The sequence below is a fragment of the Salvelinus alpinus genome, chromosome 12, assembly GCF_045679555.1.
Source record: "Salvelinus alpinus chromosome 12, SLU_Salpinus.1, whole genome shotgun sequence".
Lineage (NCBI taxonomy): Eukaryota > Metazoa > Chordata > Actinopteri > Salmoniformes > Salmonidae > Salvelinus > Salvelinus alpinus.
In genome coordinates, this window is record NC_092097.1 from 61,066,923 (window position 1) to 61,080,632 (window position 13,710).

A 13,710-nucleotide genomic window follows, 5' to 3' on the forward strand; every position below is an offset into this window, starting at 1 on the left:
AGCCTATATACAGAACTCTGGCTAGATTCTAGAACCCCTGTTTCCCAGGTCTAGCCTGTATACAGAACTCTGGCTAGATTCTAGAACCCCTGTTCCCCAGGTCTAGCCTATATACAGAACTCTGGCTAGATTCTAGAACCCCTGTTTCCCAGGTCTAGCCTGTATACAGAACTCTGGCTAGATTCTAGAACCCCTGTTCCCCAGGTCTAGCCTATATACAGAACTCTGGCTAGATTCTAGTTCCCCAGGTCTAGCCTGTATACAGGACTCTGGCTAGATTCTAGTTCCCCAGGTCTAGCCTGTATACAGAACTCTGGCTAGATTCTAGAACCCCTGTTCCCCAGGTCTAGCCTGTATACAGAACTCTGGCTAGATTCTAGAACCCCTGTTTCCCAGTTCTAGCCTGTATACAGAACTTTGGCTAGATTCTAGAACCCCTGTTCCCCAGGTCTAGCCTATATACAGAACTCTGGCTAGATTCTAGTTCCCCAGGTCTAGCCTGTATACAGAACTCTGGCTAGATTCTAGAACCCCTGTTCCCCAGGTCTAGCCTGTATACAGAACTCTGGCTAGATTCTAGAACCCCTGTTCCCCAGGTCTAGCCTGTATACAGAACTCTGGCTAGATTCTAGAACCCCTGTTCCCCAGGTCTAGCCTGTATACAGGACTCTGGCTAGATTCTAGAACTCTGTCTGACATAATTGGGTGTACATAGTTTGTCTTGTTAGTTTCCACTGAGCGGTCAGCGGCCTCCCCCTCATGTCTCACCACCTACTGTACTTACTCCCCCCTCACCCTCTCAGGGGGGCGGTGACCTGGCTCGACTCTGGCTGTTAGCTAGCTGCTGGGTCAGGGCTGAGGGGATGGAAAGGTGTGATTAGGAAAAGATGAAAGTGGAGAGAAGGGGAACAGAAATCCCCAGCATTAGGATTAAAGGCGTTGTTCAGTTCGGCTGGCGCCTCGACAAACTTGGCTAGCTGAACCGAACCAGTGTGCTCGCATACCCTCTTAAAAGACCTTCGCTTAAAGTGGCAATGGAACCGTTTGTCCATTAATTAAGAACTCAAGATATCTGTTTTTGCAGCAGAGATCTAAGTGGTACATCCATCTAACTAAGCTGTTTGATGCAGTATTTCTCAATGGGGGGGGGGGGATTGTTCAGAAACGAGTCGTCTCTAGTTGAATGACAAGACTGTATTGAAGAATCCCTACTGTTGACTAATCACCGACGAAGGGGTGTAGACTTTGGCTTGTCTCCAGAAATGTGTGCCTTAACAGCCAAAGTCTCACCGAAGTCCAAAACATCACAAAATGTTGTCAGAATATATGCACAGACTCTTTCAGCTGGGAAGCATGTGGACGCCTTAAGCCTCAAGCCAGGACATAGTGGACAGGAGCTGGCAGCCTTGTTCAGCCCCTCTCCTCTCTCTTCCTCCTACAGCCTAGCTCATAAAACCCAAAATTCCATCTCCCTGATGCAGCTTTTCCACGCCAAACTGACCTCACAGTACAACACAGCACAGCGCCATGACCCTAAACCCTCTCTCTTTACAGACCCACAAGTGGATTTTCCAAAACAAAGGATTTGTAGTCGTTTTTTATTCAAATGGGTAACTGAAACAGAGGCGATTGTTGATTTGGAGAGTGAGCATCTATTTACTGTTTGTCTAGAAACCCCCTCCGACTTCAAGCCTTCTCAGTCTTTGGTGATGTTTTAGTATGTCTGAATGCAGCTCCCTTCACCTCAACTGTTTGAGGCTATTCCATGGCCAGGTGTTATTTTCTCATTAGTTAATTTACAAGTAAGCAGATAAAAGGTCTAGAGTGTATTTCAAGTGTGGTATTTGCATTCTGTTGCTGTTAACCCTCAATATGAAGTCCAAAGAGCTATCACTGCCAGTGAAGCAAGTCCATCCATTAGGCTGAAAAATCAAAACGAGCCCGTCAGATGGCAAACTTAACTTGAGGTGTGGCCAAATCAACTATTTGGTACATTCTTAAAAGGAACACACTGAGCTCAGGAACGCCGAAAGGCCCGGGAAGACCACGGAAAACAACTGTGGTTGATGACAGAATAATTATTTCCTTGGTGAAGAAAAAACCCTTTTCACAACAATGTCCCAGATCAAGATCACCCTCCAGGAGGTAGGATTATCTGTGTCAGTCAACATTGAAGAGAAGACTTCACCAGAGTAAATACAGACTGTTTACCACAAGATGTAAACCTCAAACAGGACAACCCAGATTAGTTTCCCAAACAAAGTCTATAAAAAGGCCTGTATAGTTCTGGAACAACATCCTATGGACAGATGAGACAAAGATGAACTGGTACCAGAATGATGAGAAAGTGTGTGAAGGGAAGTAACTGCTCATGATCTGAAGCAATACCACCTCATCTGTGAAGCATGGTGGAGGTGGTGTTATGGCGTGTATGGCTGCCAACGGAACTGGTTCTCTTGTATTTATTAATGTGACTGCTGACAAATTATGCTGATTAATTATGAAGTGTTTAGGGCTACTATTTGCTCAGTTACAACCAAATGCTTCAAAACTCAATTGGACGGCGCTTCACAGTGCGGATGGTCAATGACCCGAAGCAGACTGCGAAAGCAACCCAATTTATTTATTTTTTTGAAGCCAAAGATGTGGAATGTTCTGCAATGGCAAAGCCAATCACTTGACCGGAATCCAATTGAGCATGCATATCACTTTCTGAAGGCGAAACGCCCCAAGAACAAGCAGGAAGTGAAGACAGCTGCAGTAAAGGCCTGGCAGAGCATCACCAGGGAAGAACCCCAGCATTTGGTTCCAGACTTCAGGCAGTCATTGACAGCAAAAGATTTGCAGCCAAGTATTAAAACACACAATTTAATTTATGATATTTGTCCAATATACTTTTTAGCCCCTAAAATTGAGGAGACCACATATAAAAGTGGTGTAATTCCTACACCGTTCACACGATTTGGATGTAAATACCCTCAAATTAAAGCTGAATGTCTGCGTTGTGGTGGCGTACAGAGCCAAAATGGTTCATGTCCAAATATTAATGGACCTGACTGTAAATAGTAAAGTATTGATACTTTTACTAAAGTAAAAGGCTTTAGCACAGAGGACTTATTCACTATGATGACACTACTGGGAATACATGAATGAATAAAGAAATTAGTTTCAGGGCTGAAGTGATTCTTGTATTAAGTCTCCTGTCTTCTGTGTTTCAGCGTCAATGCCAGGGGCGTGTCGTGCCACAGGACGTGGCCTCCAGCCCAGAGGGGTCAGAGTGAAACAGGTGGCTGACTTCAGAGTGGACACCAGGAACGCAGGAAGTGGGGATCTAAAGGTCACAGTTAAAGGACCCAGTGAGTTAACAGTTAATACGTGGCTATTTTATTTTTAATTTAGACATTTATTGACCCCTTGAGGTCAGAAGACCCACTCGGTTTTCTAAATCTCCCTCCAACGATCCCTCTTCATCCCTCCCTTCTACCTCTCCCCCTTCCATACCTCCTTCCCTTCTACCTTTCCCCCTTCCATACCTCCTTCCCTTTTACCTCTCCCCTCCTTCCCTACCTCCCTCCTACTCCACTCTGTAGTAAAAGCTAGCTCCTGCTGATGTCTTTGTAGCAGTGGTCTCCAACCTTTTCTAGCATATATTTTGTAGTGGACTGGGTGTATTGATACACTGTCAAGTGTTATAATTCCACCATGCTGCTTTTTTCCAATAGGTTCTCTTTGTGAGGCATTGGTCTTCGTGTTTTGAATCTGTCTGAAATTCCCTGCTCGACTAAGGGACCTTACAATTATCTATGTGTGGGGTACAGAGATTTGTAAAAGCGACCTTGGTGTTAAAATATGACTTCCCTGTTGACAAAGGTTAATAATTATCCTCTCCTCTTGTCTTCTCCTCTCGTCTTCTCTTCTCCTCTTGTCCTCTTCTCTCCATGTAGAAGGTATGGAGGAACCAGTGAAACAGAAGGAGTCTGGTGATGGGGTGTTTAACTACGACTATTACCCTCACACCCCTGGGAAGTACACGGTCACCATCACCTGGGGAGGACAGCACATCCCCAAGAGGTGAGATGACTGATCCAGGAGCCCTCTACATACTGAAAGTCAAAGCTTCACTTTCCCATTCTCTGCTTTGGGTTTGTTCATCAAAAAACAGAAGCTCCATGTTAGACTGTCACCTGACACGTTCGGGTGAAGTCTTGTTGGTTCCTTTGGGTCACGTATGACAACTAGAGCTGTGCATGTGGTGGGAGGGGCCTGGCCTATCCATGGCTGATTGTTCGGTCTCTACATGTTAGTATGAACTCACTGTGGTGGTAGCTAGGGACTTAGGAGGTGGGGTAGAACGTGGTAGCTAGGGACTTGAGGTGGTGTGGTTACCTCTGGGGGGGCCGGTGTGGTTACCTCTGGGGGGGCCGGTGTGGTTACCTCTGGGGGGGCCGGTGTGGTTACCTCTGGGGGCGGCCGGTGTGGTTACCTCTGGGGGGGCCGGTGTGGTTACCTCTGGGGGGGCCGGTGTGGTTACCTCTGGGGGGGCCGGTGTGGTTACCTCTGGGGGGGCCGGTGTGGTTACCTCTGGGGGGGCCGGTGTGGTTACCTCTGGGGGGGCCGGTGTGGTTACCTCTGGGGGGGCCGGTGTGGTTACCTCTGGGGGGCCGGTGTGGTTACCTCTGGGGGGCCGGTGGGTGCTGGAAGACAGACATCCAGTGTCATTGTGGTGTGTGTTAGCTACCGTAGCGCCAAACATAGCACTGTCTAACATTTTGTATGTCTCCTCACATTTCCCATCACCAGGATCTAGGCTATGTACCCTGAGAAAGAGACTGTTGGTTCCAGACAGATTAATTTAACAAGCAACCCTGGAAATTACGCTTTTAGTGTGTGAGAGCTAGTTTCAGCCTGAGGAAATGTAATCATTTTTATGCCACACTGACGACGGAAACCTGTGAAATTCTCTAACTGAAAATAATTAACGGTCACAGTTCGCTGTGAGGGGAGTTAGTCTCCAACATTTTATTAAGCATTTTCCATATCTTCATCAGGGTTTACTACAATGAGGATTGGATTACAGGTCGTAACGCGCTCTTAGAGGGCTCTGGTAATGCTAATACACAGCTTGGATAGACTGTTTAGGAAAGGGCTCTGGTCTGTTAGTGCTAGACATGGTCTCCTGGAATTACCCCCATGCTGTTACCATGGTGTTACTAAGCATTGAACAGGCTCCCAGCTGACCTTGTGTGCCAGTGCTCTCAGGACCAGGTTGAAATGCCTCTCTCAATGGGAAGATTCACCCATTTTGAATGTGATATTGTTTTTGGGCATCTGAGTAATGTTCTGTCGATTTTCCCAGAGTCCTTTAATGTTTTCATGTGTATACGAGCTCTTGATCAGAAACCCGGGGCAAAAATACAGCCGGTATGATGCAAAACTGTTTTCTGTATTTTTGATAATTCTAAAACTTGATAGCTGACTTGCAAAACATTTTGGGACTAAATCAACAGTGGACTAATGAAACAAATACAATGAGTTTGAGTGAAATGTTTCTTTTTAAAAAGGCCCTAACCACAAGCCCTTTAAAGCCATGTTGTGGAGGGGTCTGCTTGGCTACAGTACTACCGTGCCTGAGACGGATTAGCTGGGATTACCTCCCAGACTGGGATTACCTCCCAGACTGGGTAGTCTGTTACCACGGTCTGTCTCCGCATTGAACAGGCTCTGTTGACATGCTACAGAGCCCTCAGCTCCCAGCATTACTCACCTTAATGGCTGTCTGCCTCTCCCACTAACTACAGACCCATTTTTCAAGGGCATGTTCTGAAAACAATCACGTCTTGTTCCTGTGCAGAAAGACACCACTGTACTCGGTAGCGCTGGCAAGGCAAAAGGAACATAAAGCACATGGAAAGGAGATACTACAGGCATGATTATGGGTTTCAAGAATCCCTCTGTGGAACCAAGTCTTTGGAACATATGTCTTACTATTGTGTCTCTGTCCCAGTCCGTTTGAGGTGGGGGTTGGTCCGGAGGCGGGCCACCAGAAGATCAGGGCCTGGGGGCCAGGTCTGGAGGGAGGCATGGTGGGTAAATCCGCTGACTTTGTGGCGGAATCCATCGGCACTGACGTGGGCGTTCTAGGTAAGGACTGTTGAAGATACTGTTTTTTGAATTAAAGCTGTCTATTTGTGCTTTTGGTCTGTAGGCCTACTGCTAATGCGTTGACATTGTTCTTCAGTTTAAATCAACCAGATGTTGTATATCTGTTGATGCAGCTTCAAAAACATATCTTTAACAAAGCTTTCAGTGAGGCAGTGTTCAGACCAACATGGTGTTTACATTCCCTACATCACTCATCTGTATATACTCTACTCTATACCATCTACTGCATCTTGCCATCTTTATGTTTACAAACCCTACATCACTCTCATCTGTATATACTCTACTCTATACCATCTACTGCATCTTGCCATCTTTATGTTTACAAACCCTACATCACTCATCTGTATATACTGTACTCTATACCATCTACTGCATCGTTATGTAATACATGTATCACTAGCCACTTTAAACTATGCCACTTTATGTTTACATACCCTACACTACTCATCTCATATGTATATACCGTACTCTATTCCATCTACTGCATCTTGCCTATGCCGCACGGCCATCGCTCATCCATATATTTATATGTACATATTCTTATTCATTCCTTTACACTTGCTTGTATAAGGTAGTTGTTGTGAAATTGTTAGATTACTTGTTAGATATTACTGCACGGTCGGAACTAGAAGCACAAGCATTTAGCATTAACGTCTGCTAACCATGTATATGTCACCAATAAAAATTGATTTGGTCTTTGTTATAGAGCTAATAGCCATTCTACACCTCCCTCTAACAGGCTTTGCCATCGAGGGCCCGTCCCAGGCCAAAATAGAGTGTGAGGACCAGAACGATGGTTCATGTGATGTGAAGTACTGGCCGTCGGAGGCAGGGGAGTACGCTGTCCACGTGATGTGTGACGACGACGATATAGAGGACAGTCCCTTCATGGCCTACATCGTCCCTGACAACCAGGACAGCAACCCCAGCTTGGTGAGTGACGTCACTCTTCCTGTCTCCGTAATGAGACCAGTGGAGGCATTATAGAGGACCTAGTACAGAGCCCTGGGGGTCACCATTAATGATACATTATAGAGGATCTAGTACAGAGCCCTGGGGGACACCAGTAATGATACATTATAGAGGACCTAGTACAGAGCCCTGGGGGACACCAGTAATGATACATTATAGAGGACCTAGTACAGAGCCCCTCTGGGACACCAGTAGTGAGACCTGGGGGACACCAGTAGTGTTACTGTTAGTATCTGCTGCTACAGTAGCATATCTGTAACGGTGTGGTATTGTGATTGTTTCAGGTGAAGGCCTACGGTCCAGGCCTGGAGAAGAGTGGCTGTGTCATCAACAAACCGGCAGAATTCACCGTCAACACTAAGGATGCTGGGACAGGCCCCCTGAAGATCTCTGCCCAGGTAAGACAACCCTACACACGTACGTGTTTCACACACACACACGGACTAGTGGCTACTACGTTGTCTCTAACCCACAGAGTGCCGAAGGCGGTCCCCTCGACGTTAAGGTGAAGAAGACTGGAGACGGTGTCTATGCCTGTTCCTACACGCCCGTTGCCGCGGTCAAACACACGGTCGCCATCACCTGGGCAGGAGTCAGTGTACCCAACAGTCCCTTCAGGGTAAGACCACCACAGGACAATGTTCCTGACCAAAACATAACCGCTCTGGAGGATAATAATAACCTTAGACTAACACTAAAACAACCGCTGTCTGCTGTCGCAAAGGGGAGGGATGACTGTTACATACCCACAACCACTCAGGAGAATACTACTTACCGTAAACGTACCATAACCACTAGGGACTGTAATCTAACTGACCATTTTGGAGAGTCCTGAAGCTAATCTATCCAATGTCACTCAGGAGAATACGAAAGATTAACCTAAGAAGCCTCTCATTCTGATAACCACACACACTGAGGAATACTGTACATTTTTGGGTCAGTAACACCACAGATGTATAGCTTCTGAGTAATGTTGTTGAAGATATTGTTGAAGAACTAAGGATGCTACAAATAGCGAGGCCTAATAGTGTTTTGAGCAGTGATTTTACTGAGGTTGTTCGTGGCTTTTGTAACAATTTTGAAATAAAGAAATGACCAAATCAGACTTCTGGTAGAACCAAAACTGTCATTTTTATATTGCCTTAACGCCAGTTGACCCCCCCCCCCCCCCCCCGTGCGCAACGCACATAGCCTAACTGAAATCAGGACACTGACTTCAGGTCGATGATACAATCGTATAAAAACTATTTTCGGACGGTGTGACATTCCATTGTTTTGTTGTAGTTTACAGGCTGTAAGCTAAACCTGTTCCTGGTTCCTACAGTTATTGTCCTAAACATTGTTCCTGTCAATTCTCTTAAAGTTTTGTGCGCTCCAACCTGGGTGGGTGTCCTTTCAGACGGGTTCGGGATAAAGCAGAAGGTGGATTTCCATTGGACCTTGTGTAAAATTGAACAAAGAACTGTTCTTCTTGTGCAGGTGAAGGTTGGGAAGGGCAGCCATCCTCACAAGGTGAAGGTTTTCGGTCCAGGAATAGAGAGGACGGGACTGAAGGCCAATGAACCCACACACTTCACTGTGGACTGCACAGAGGCTGGGGAAGGTAACACACTTCACTGCACACGTGCCAACTTGACACAACTGTGGGAAGCTTTGGCGTCAACATGGGCCAACATCCCTGTGAAACGCTTTCAACACTTTGTAGATTCCACGCCCCAATGAATTGAGGCTGTTCTGAGGGCAAAAGGGGGGTGTAACTCAATATTAGGAAGGTGTTCTTAATGTTTTGTCCACAGTGTATGTGTCTCTTCCAGGGGACACTCAGTGTCTATATATATATGGTGTGTGTTTTCCAGGGGACGTGAGTGTGGGTATCAAGTGTGATGCCAATATAATCAGTGATAAAGAGGAGGACGTGGACTTTGATATCATCCCAAATGCCAACGACACCATCACGGTGAAATACATCCCTCCTGGAGCAGGACGTCTCACCATTAAGGTCCTGTTCACTGACCAGGTAGGTGACTGATGGACACACACATAGCAGTTTATTAGGCATAGTTCCCATTGGTTTTTTAGGGCAAAGCAGCACTCTTAGGACCCAGATTGAGCTTAATCTGGGTCCTAAAGGCTTAATCTGGGTCCTAAAGGCTTAATCTGGGTCCTAAAGGCTTAATCTGGGTCCTAAAGGCTTAATCTGGGTCCTAAAGGCTTAATCTGGGTCCTAAAGGCTTAATCTGGGTCCTAAAGGCTTAATCTGGGTCCTAAAGGCTTAATCTGGGTCCTAAAGGCTTAATCTGGGTCCTAAAGGCTTAATCTGGGTCCTAAAGGCTTAATCTGGGTCCTAAAGGCTTAATCTGGGTCCTAAAGGCTTAATCTGGGTCCTAAAGGCTTAATCTGGGTCCTAAAGGCTTAATCTGGGTCCTAAAGGCTTAATCTGGGTCCTAAAGGCTTAATCTGGGTCCTAAAGGCTTAATCTGGGTCCTAAAGGCTTAATCTGGTTACAGAACCAGCCCTTAATAATGTGGAACATAATAGCCCGTTCACTTGTCTTAGGGTTTTAATGGTAAGTTTTGTTTTGAATTGTGTTGTGTTTTACGCATGTAAGATATGTGTAAGTTAATGTTCCATCCTGTGCAAAAGGTTTTGTTAAAGGTTTTTCTGTTTTGTAGGAGATTCCCATCAGCCCGTTCAGGGTCAAAGTGGAACCTTCCCATGATGCCTCCAAGGTCAAGGCCGAGGGTCCTGGAGTGGCTCGTTCAGGAGTGGAGTGTGGCAAACCGACCCATTTCACAGTGCACACTAAAGGAGCAGGCAAGGCCCCCGTGGACGTCCAGTTCACTGGTACCGGCAAGGGAGACGCCGTCAAAGACTTTGACATCATCGACAACTACGACTACTCGCATACCGTCAAGTATACTCCAATACAACAGGTAACTGACTACTCACATACCAAGTATACTGCAATACAACGGGTAACTGACTACTCACACACCAAGTATACTGCAATACAACAGGTAACTGACTACTCACACACCAAGTATACTGCAATACAACAGGTAACTGACTACTCACACGCCAAGTATACTGCAATACAACAGGTAACTGACTACTCACACGCCAAGTATACTCCAATACAACGGGTAACTGCCTACTCACACACCAAGTATACTGCAATACAACAGGTAACTGACTACTCACACACCAAGTATACTGCAATACAACAGGTAACTGACTACTCACACACCAAGTATACTGCAATACAACAGGTAACTGACTACTCACACACCAAGTATACTCCAATACAACGGGTAACTGACTACTCACACACCAAGTATACTGTAATACAACAGGAAACTGACTACTCACATACCGCCAAGTATACTGCAATACAACAGGTAACTGACTACTCACACACCAAGTATACTGCAATACAACAGGTAACTGACTACTCACACGCCAAGTATACTGCAATACAACAGGTAACTGACTACTCACACGCCAAGTATACTGCAATACAACAGGTAACTGACTACTCGCATACCGCCAAGTATACTCCAATACAACAGGTAACTGACTACTCGCATACCGCCAAGTATACTCCAATACAACGGGTAACTGACTACTCACACACCAAGTATACTCCAATACAACGGGTAACTGACTACTCACACGCCAAGTATACTGCAATACAACAGGTAACTGACTACTCACACGCCAAGTATACTGCAATACAACAGGTAACTGACTACTCACACGCCAAGTATACTGCAATACAACAGGTAACTGACTACTCACACGCCAAGTATACTGCAATACAACAGGTAACTGACTACTCACACACCAAGTATACTGCAATACAACAGGTAACTGACTACTCACACACCAAGTATACTGCAATACAACAGGTAACTGACTACTCACATACTGTCAAGTATACTGCAATACAACGGGTAACTGACTACTCACACGCCAAGTATGCTACAATACAACGGGTAACTGACTAGTCACACGCCAAGTATGCTCCAATACAACGGGTAACTGACTACTCACACGCCAAGTATACTGCAATACAACAGGTAACTGACTACTCACACGCCAAGTATACTGCAATACAACAGGTAACTGACTACTCACACGCCAAGTATACTGCAATACAACAGGTAACTGACTACTCACACGCCAAGTATACTGCAATACAACAGGTAACTGACTACTCACACGCCAAGTATACTGTAATACAACAGGTAACTGACTACTCACATACTGTCAAGTATACTGTAATACAACAGGTAACTGACTACTCACATACTGTCAAGTATACTGCAATACAACAGGTAACTGACTACTCACATACTGTCAAGTATGCTCCAACAACAGTTGAGTCAAGGCACCAGACATGGGTTCAAATAGTATTTAACATCTTTCGTTATGTTGAGTTTGCTCTAGCCTGTCTGGATTGAGTGGTCTGTTGGTCAGATAAGCCAGGCAAGCGCAATCGAGCACAGCTAAAGTATTTTAAACTATTTCAAATAGTATTTGAAACATCTCTCTGTCAACGTTATTGTGTATGTTAAAATGGCCATCCCTTAAATAAGGGCTGTTTTTTGTGTAGACTTACCCTGACGTGATGTTTTGATAACCATGTAAATCTTTAAAGGACAATGTGACTTATCAATATGTTCGTCCATATTTACTCTTCCGATTCAAAAATGCTAATTAGCATCAAAGTAGACATCGTGCAAAACTACAAATCCCTGTAAGCTCCTGCACGTCATCTCTAGCTGTAACCTTTGCTAAACAAGTATTGTGTCCATGTTAAACTTGCACAAGACAGTTCACAGAATTGTCCATTCAAAGATGATAGCAAATCACCAAGATATTTATAGTCCTTTATAATAACCACATTTGCATTAAATTTGCGTTTCATTTTTGGCGTGTAAATACAGGCGACTGTATAGATAAGTCACCTTGTCCTATAAAGATTTACATGGTTATCAAAACGTCACTCCAGGGTAAGTCAACATGAAACACAGCCCTTATTGGAAGTGTTTCTGAAATCCCCCTATGGGGAAAAATGAAGGGTGGAAATTATTGGAACCATTTCCATGTTTGACTGCTTGGTTTTATGGGTATTATGACTCATACTCCAATCAAATCACATTTTATTGGTCACATACACATGGTTAGCAGATGTTAATCCGAGTAGCTAATGCTTCTAGTTCCGACAGTGCAGTAATGGCTAACAAGTAATCTCACAATTCCACAACAACTACCTAATGGATTAAGGAATGGCATAAGAATATATAAATATATGGATGAACAATGACAGAGCGCTACTGTGGTACTCTGTAGTATCCTGTCAAGGGACAGGTCCTCTATTTACCAGACATTCTTCATCTGTGATCACTAGTATAGGTAAAGGCTCAATTAACGTGTTGTGTCTCCCTCTCTCTCTGTGTCTCTCTCTCTGTCTCTCTCTCTCTGTGTCTCTCTCTCTCTCTCTCTCTCTGTCTGTCTGTCTGTCTGTCGCTCCCTCTGTGTCTCTGTCTCTGTCTCTAGGGAGAGATGGTAATCATCATAACGTTTGGAGGAGATGTCATCCCCAAGAGTCCCTTTACTGTGGGAGTGGCTGCTCCTCTGGATGTCACCAAGGTCCAGGTCAACAACCTGGATGGCAGTAAGTAGTGTTAACCTCTGACTAGCGTACGCTAGCTTCCTCCTCTATCAGCTGTTGTTAATTAAGCAGCCTCTATGGTGCTACGACGGTTTGCCATTTCAGGAGAAGTCCTTGTCATTAAAACCCCTTCCACTAGTGGAGGTGGAGAAGTGTTACCCATGTGCCTTTGTGGGATTGTCTTGGTGCTTTAGAAAGGCTATGTGCTGAAACGTTAAACTATGTCTCCTCTTGTTTGTTCAGGAGTGGAGGTGGGGCAGGACCAGGAGTTTGTGGTGGGCACCAAGGGAGCGGGAGGCCAGGGTAAACTGGAGGTCAAGATCAGCAGCCCTAGTGGTAAGCATGTCCCCTGTGTGCTGGAGGCTCAGCCCGGGAAGAAACCCGAGAACAGCACGGTGAAGTACATCCCCAAGGAGGAGGGTCTCTACGCTGTGGAGGTGACCTACGATGGACACCCAATCCCAGGCAGTCCCTTCCCTGTGGAGGCCACACTGCCTCCAGACCCCAGCAAGGTACAGCCATACACTGATGTACAATGTACATGACTTTGTAGTTGTCATACGTCTCAATGTAATTACCTTGTAGTTTCGTGATAGATTATTTCATGATTGATTTGTTTGTTGTAATGTATTATGAATCGCCATTAGTTACTGCCAAGGCAGCAAGCTACTCTTCCTGGGGTCCATCAAAAATTAAGGCAGTTATATACAATTTCTAAACATTAAAATTAATTTTACAAAAGATTTCACAATGCATTGTATGTCCTCCGGCCACTACACAACACACAATCTCTATTTGTGTGTGTGTCTTCAGTCCCTGCTGTTCCATAAGGTGTATTTTTCAAATCTGATTCTCCTGCTGCATCAGTTACCTGATGTGGAATAGAGTGCCATGTAGTC

At 45.1% G+C, this 13,710-nt stretch overlaps 1 protein-coding gene across 2 annotated transcripts in view; it reads left to right on the plus strand.

Annotated features, from left to right (window-relative positions):
- flnbl (filamin B, like) overlaps positions 1-13,710 on the plus strand; it is a 95,324-nt gene that overhangs the window by 39,007 nt on the left and 42,607 nt on the right. For both annotated transcript variants that reach the window (XM_071336990.1, XM_071336991.1), the window contains exons 8-18: positions 3,219-3,356; positions 3,945-4,071; positions 6,005-6,141; positions 6,902-7,095; positions 7,419-7,532; positions 7,610-7,753; positions 8,614-8,737; positions 8,991-9,151; positions 9,807-10,067; positions 12,697-12,814; positions 13,055-13,323. In XM_071336990.1, coding sequence (XP_071193091.1) covers positions 3,219-3,356; positions 3,945-4,071; positions 6,005-6,141; positions 6,902-7,095; positions 7,419-7,532; positions 7,610-7,753; positions 8,614-8,737; positions 8,991-9,151; positions 9,807-10,067; positions 12,697-12,814; positions 13,055-13,323 — 1,787 coding nt within the window. The remainder of the gene's footprint in view (positions 1-3,218; positions 3,357-3,944; positions 4,072-6,004; positions 6,142-6,901; positions 7,096-7,418; positions 7,533-7,609; positions 7,754-8,613; positions 8,738-8,990; positions 9,152-9,806; positions 10,068-12,696; positions 12,815-13,054; positions 13,324-13,710) is intronic.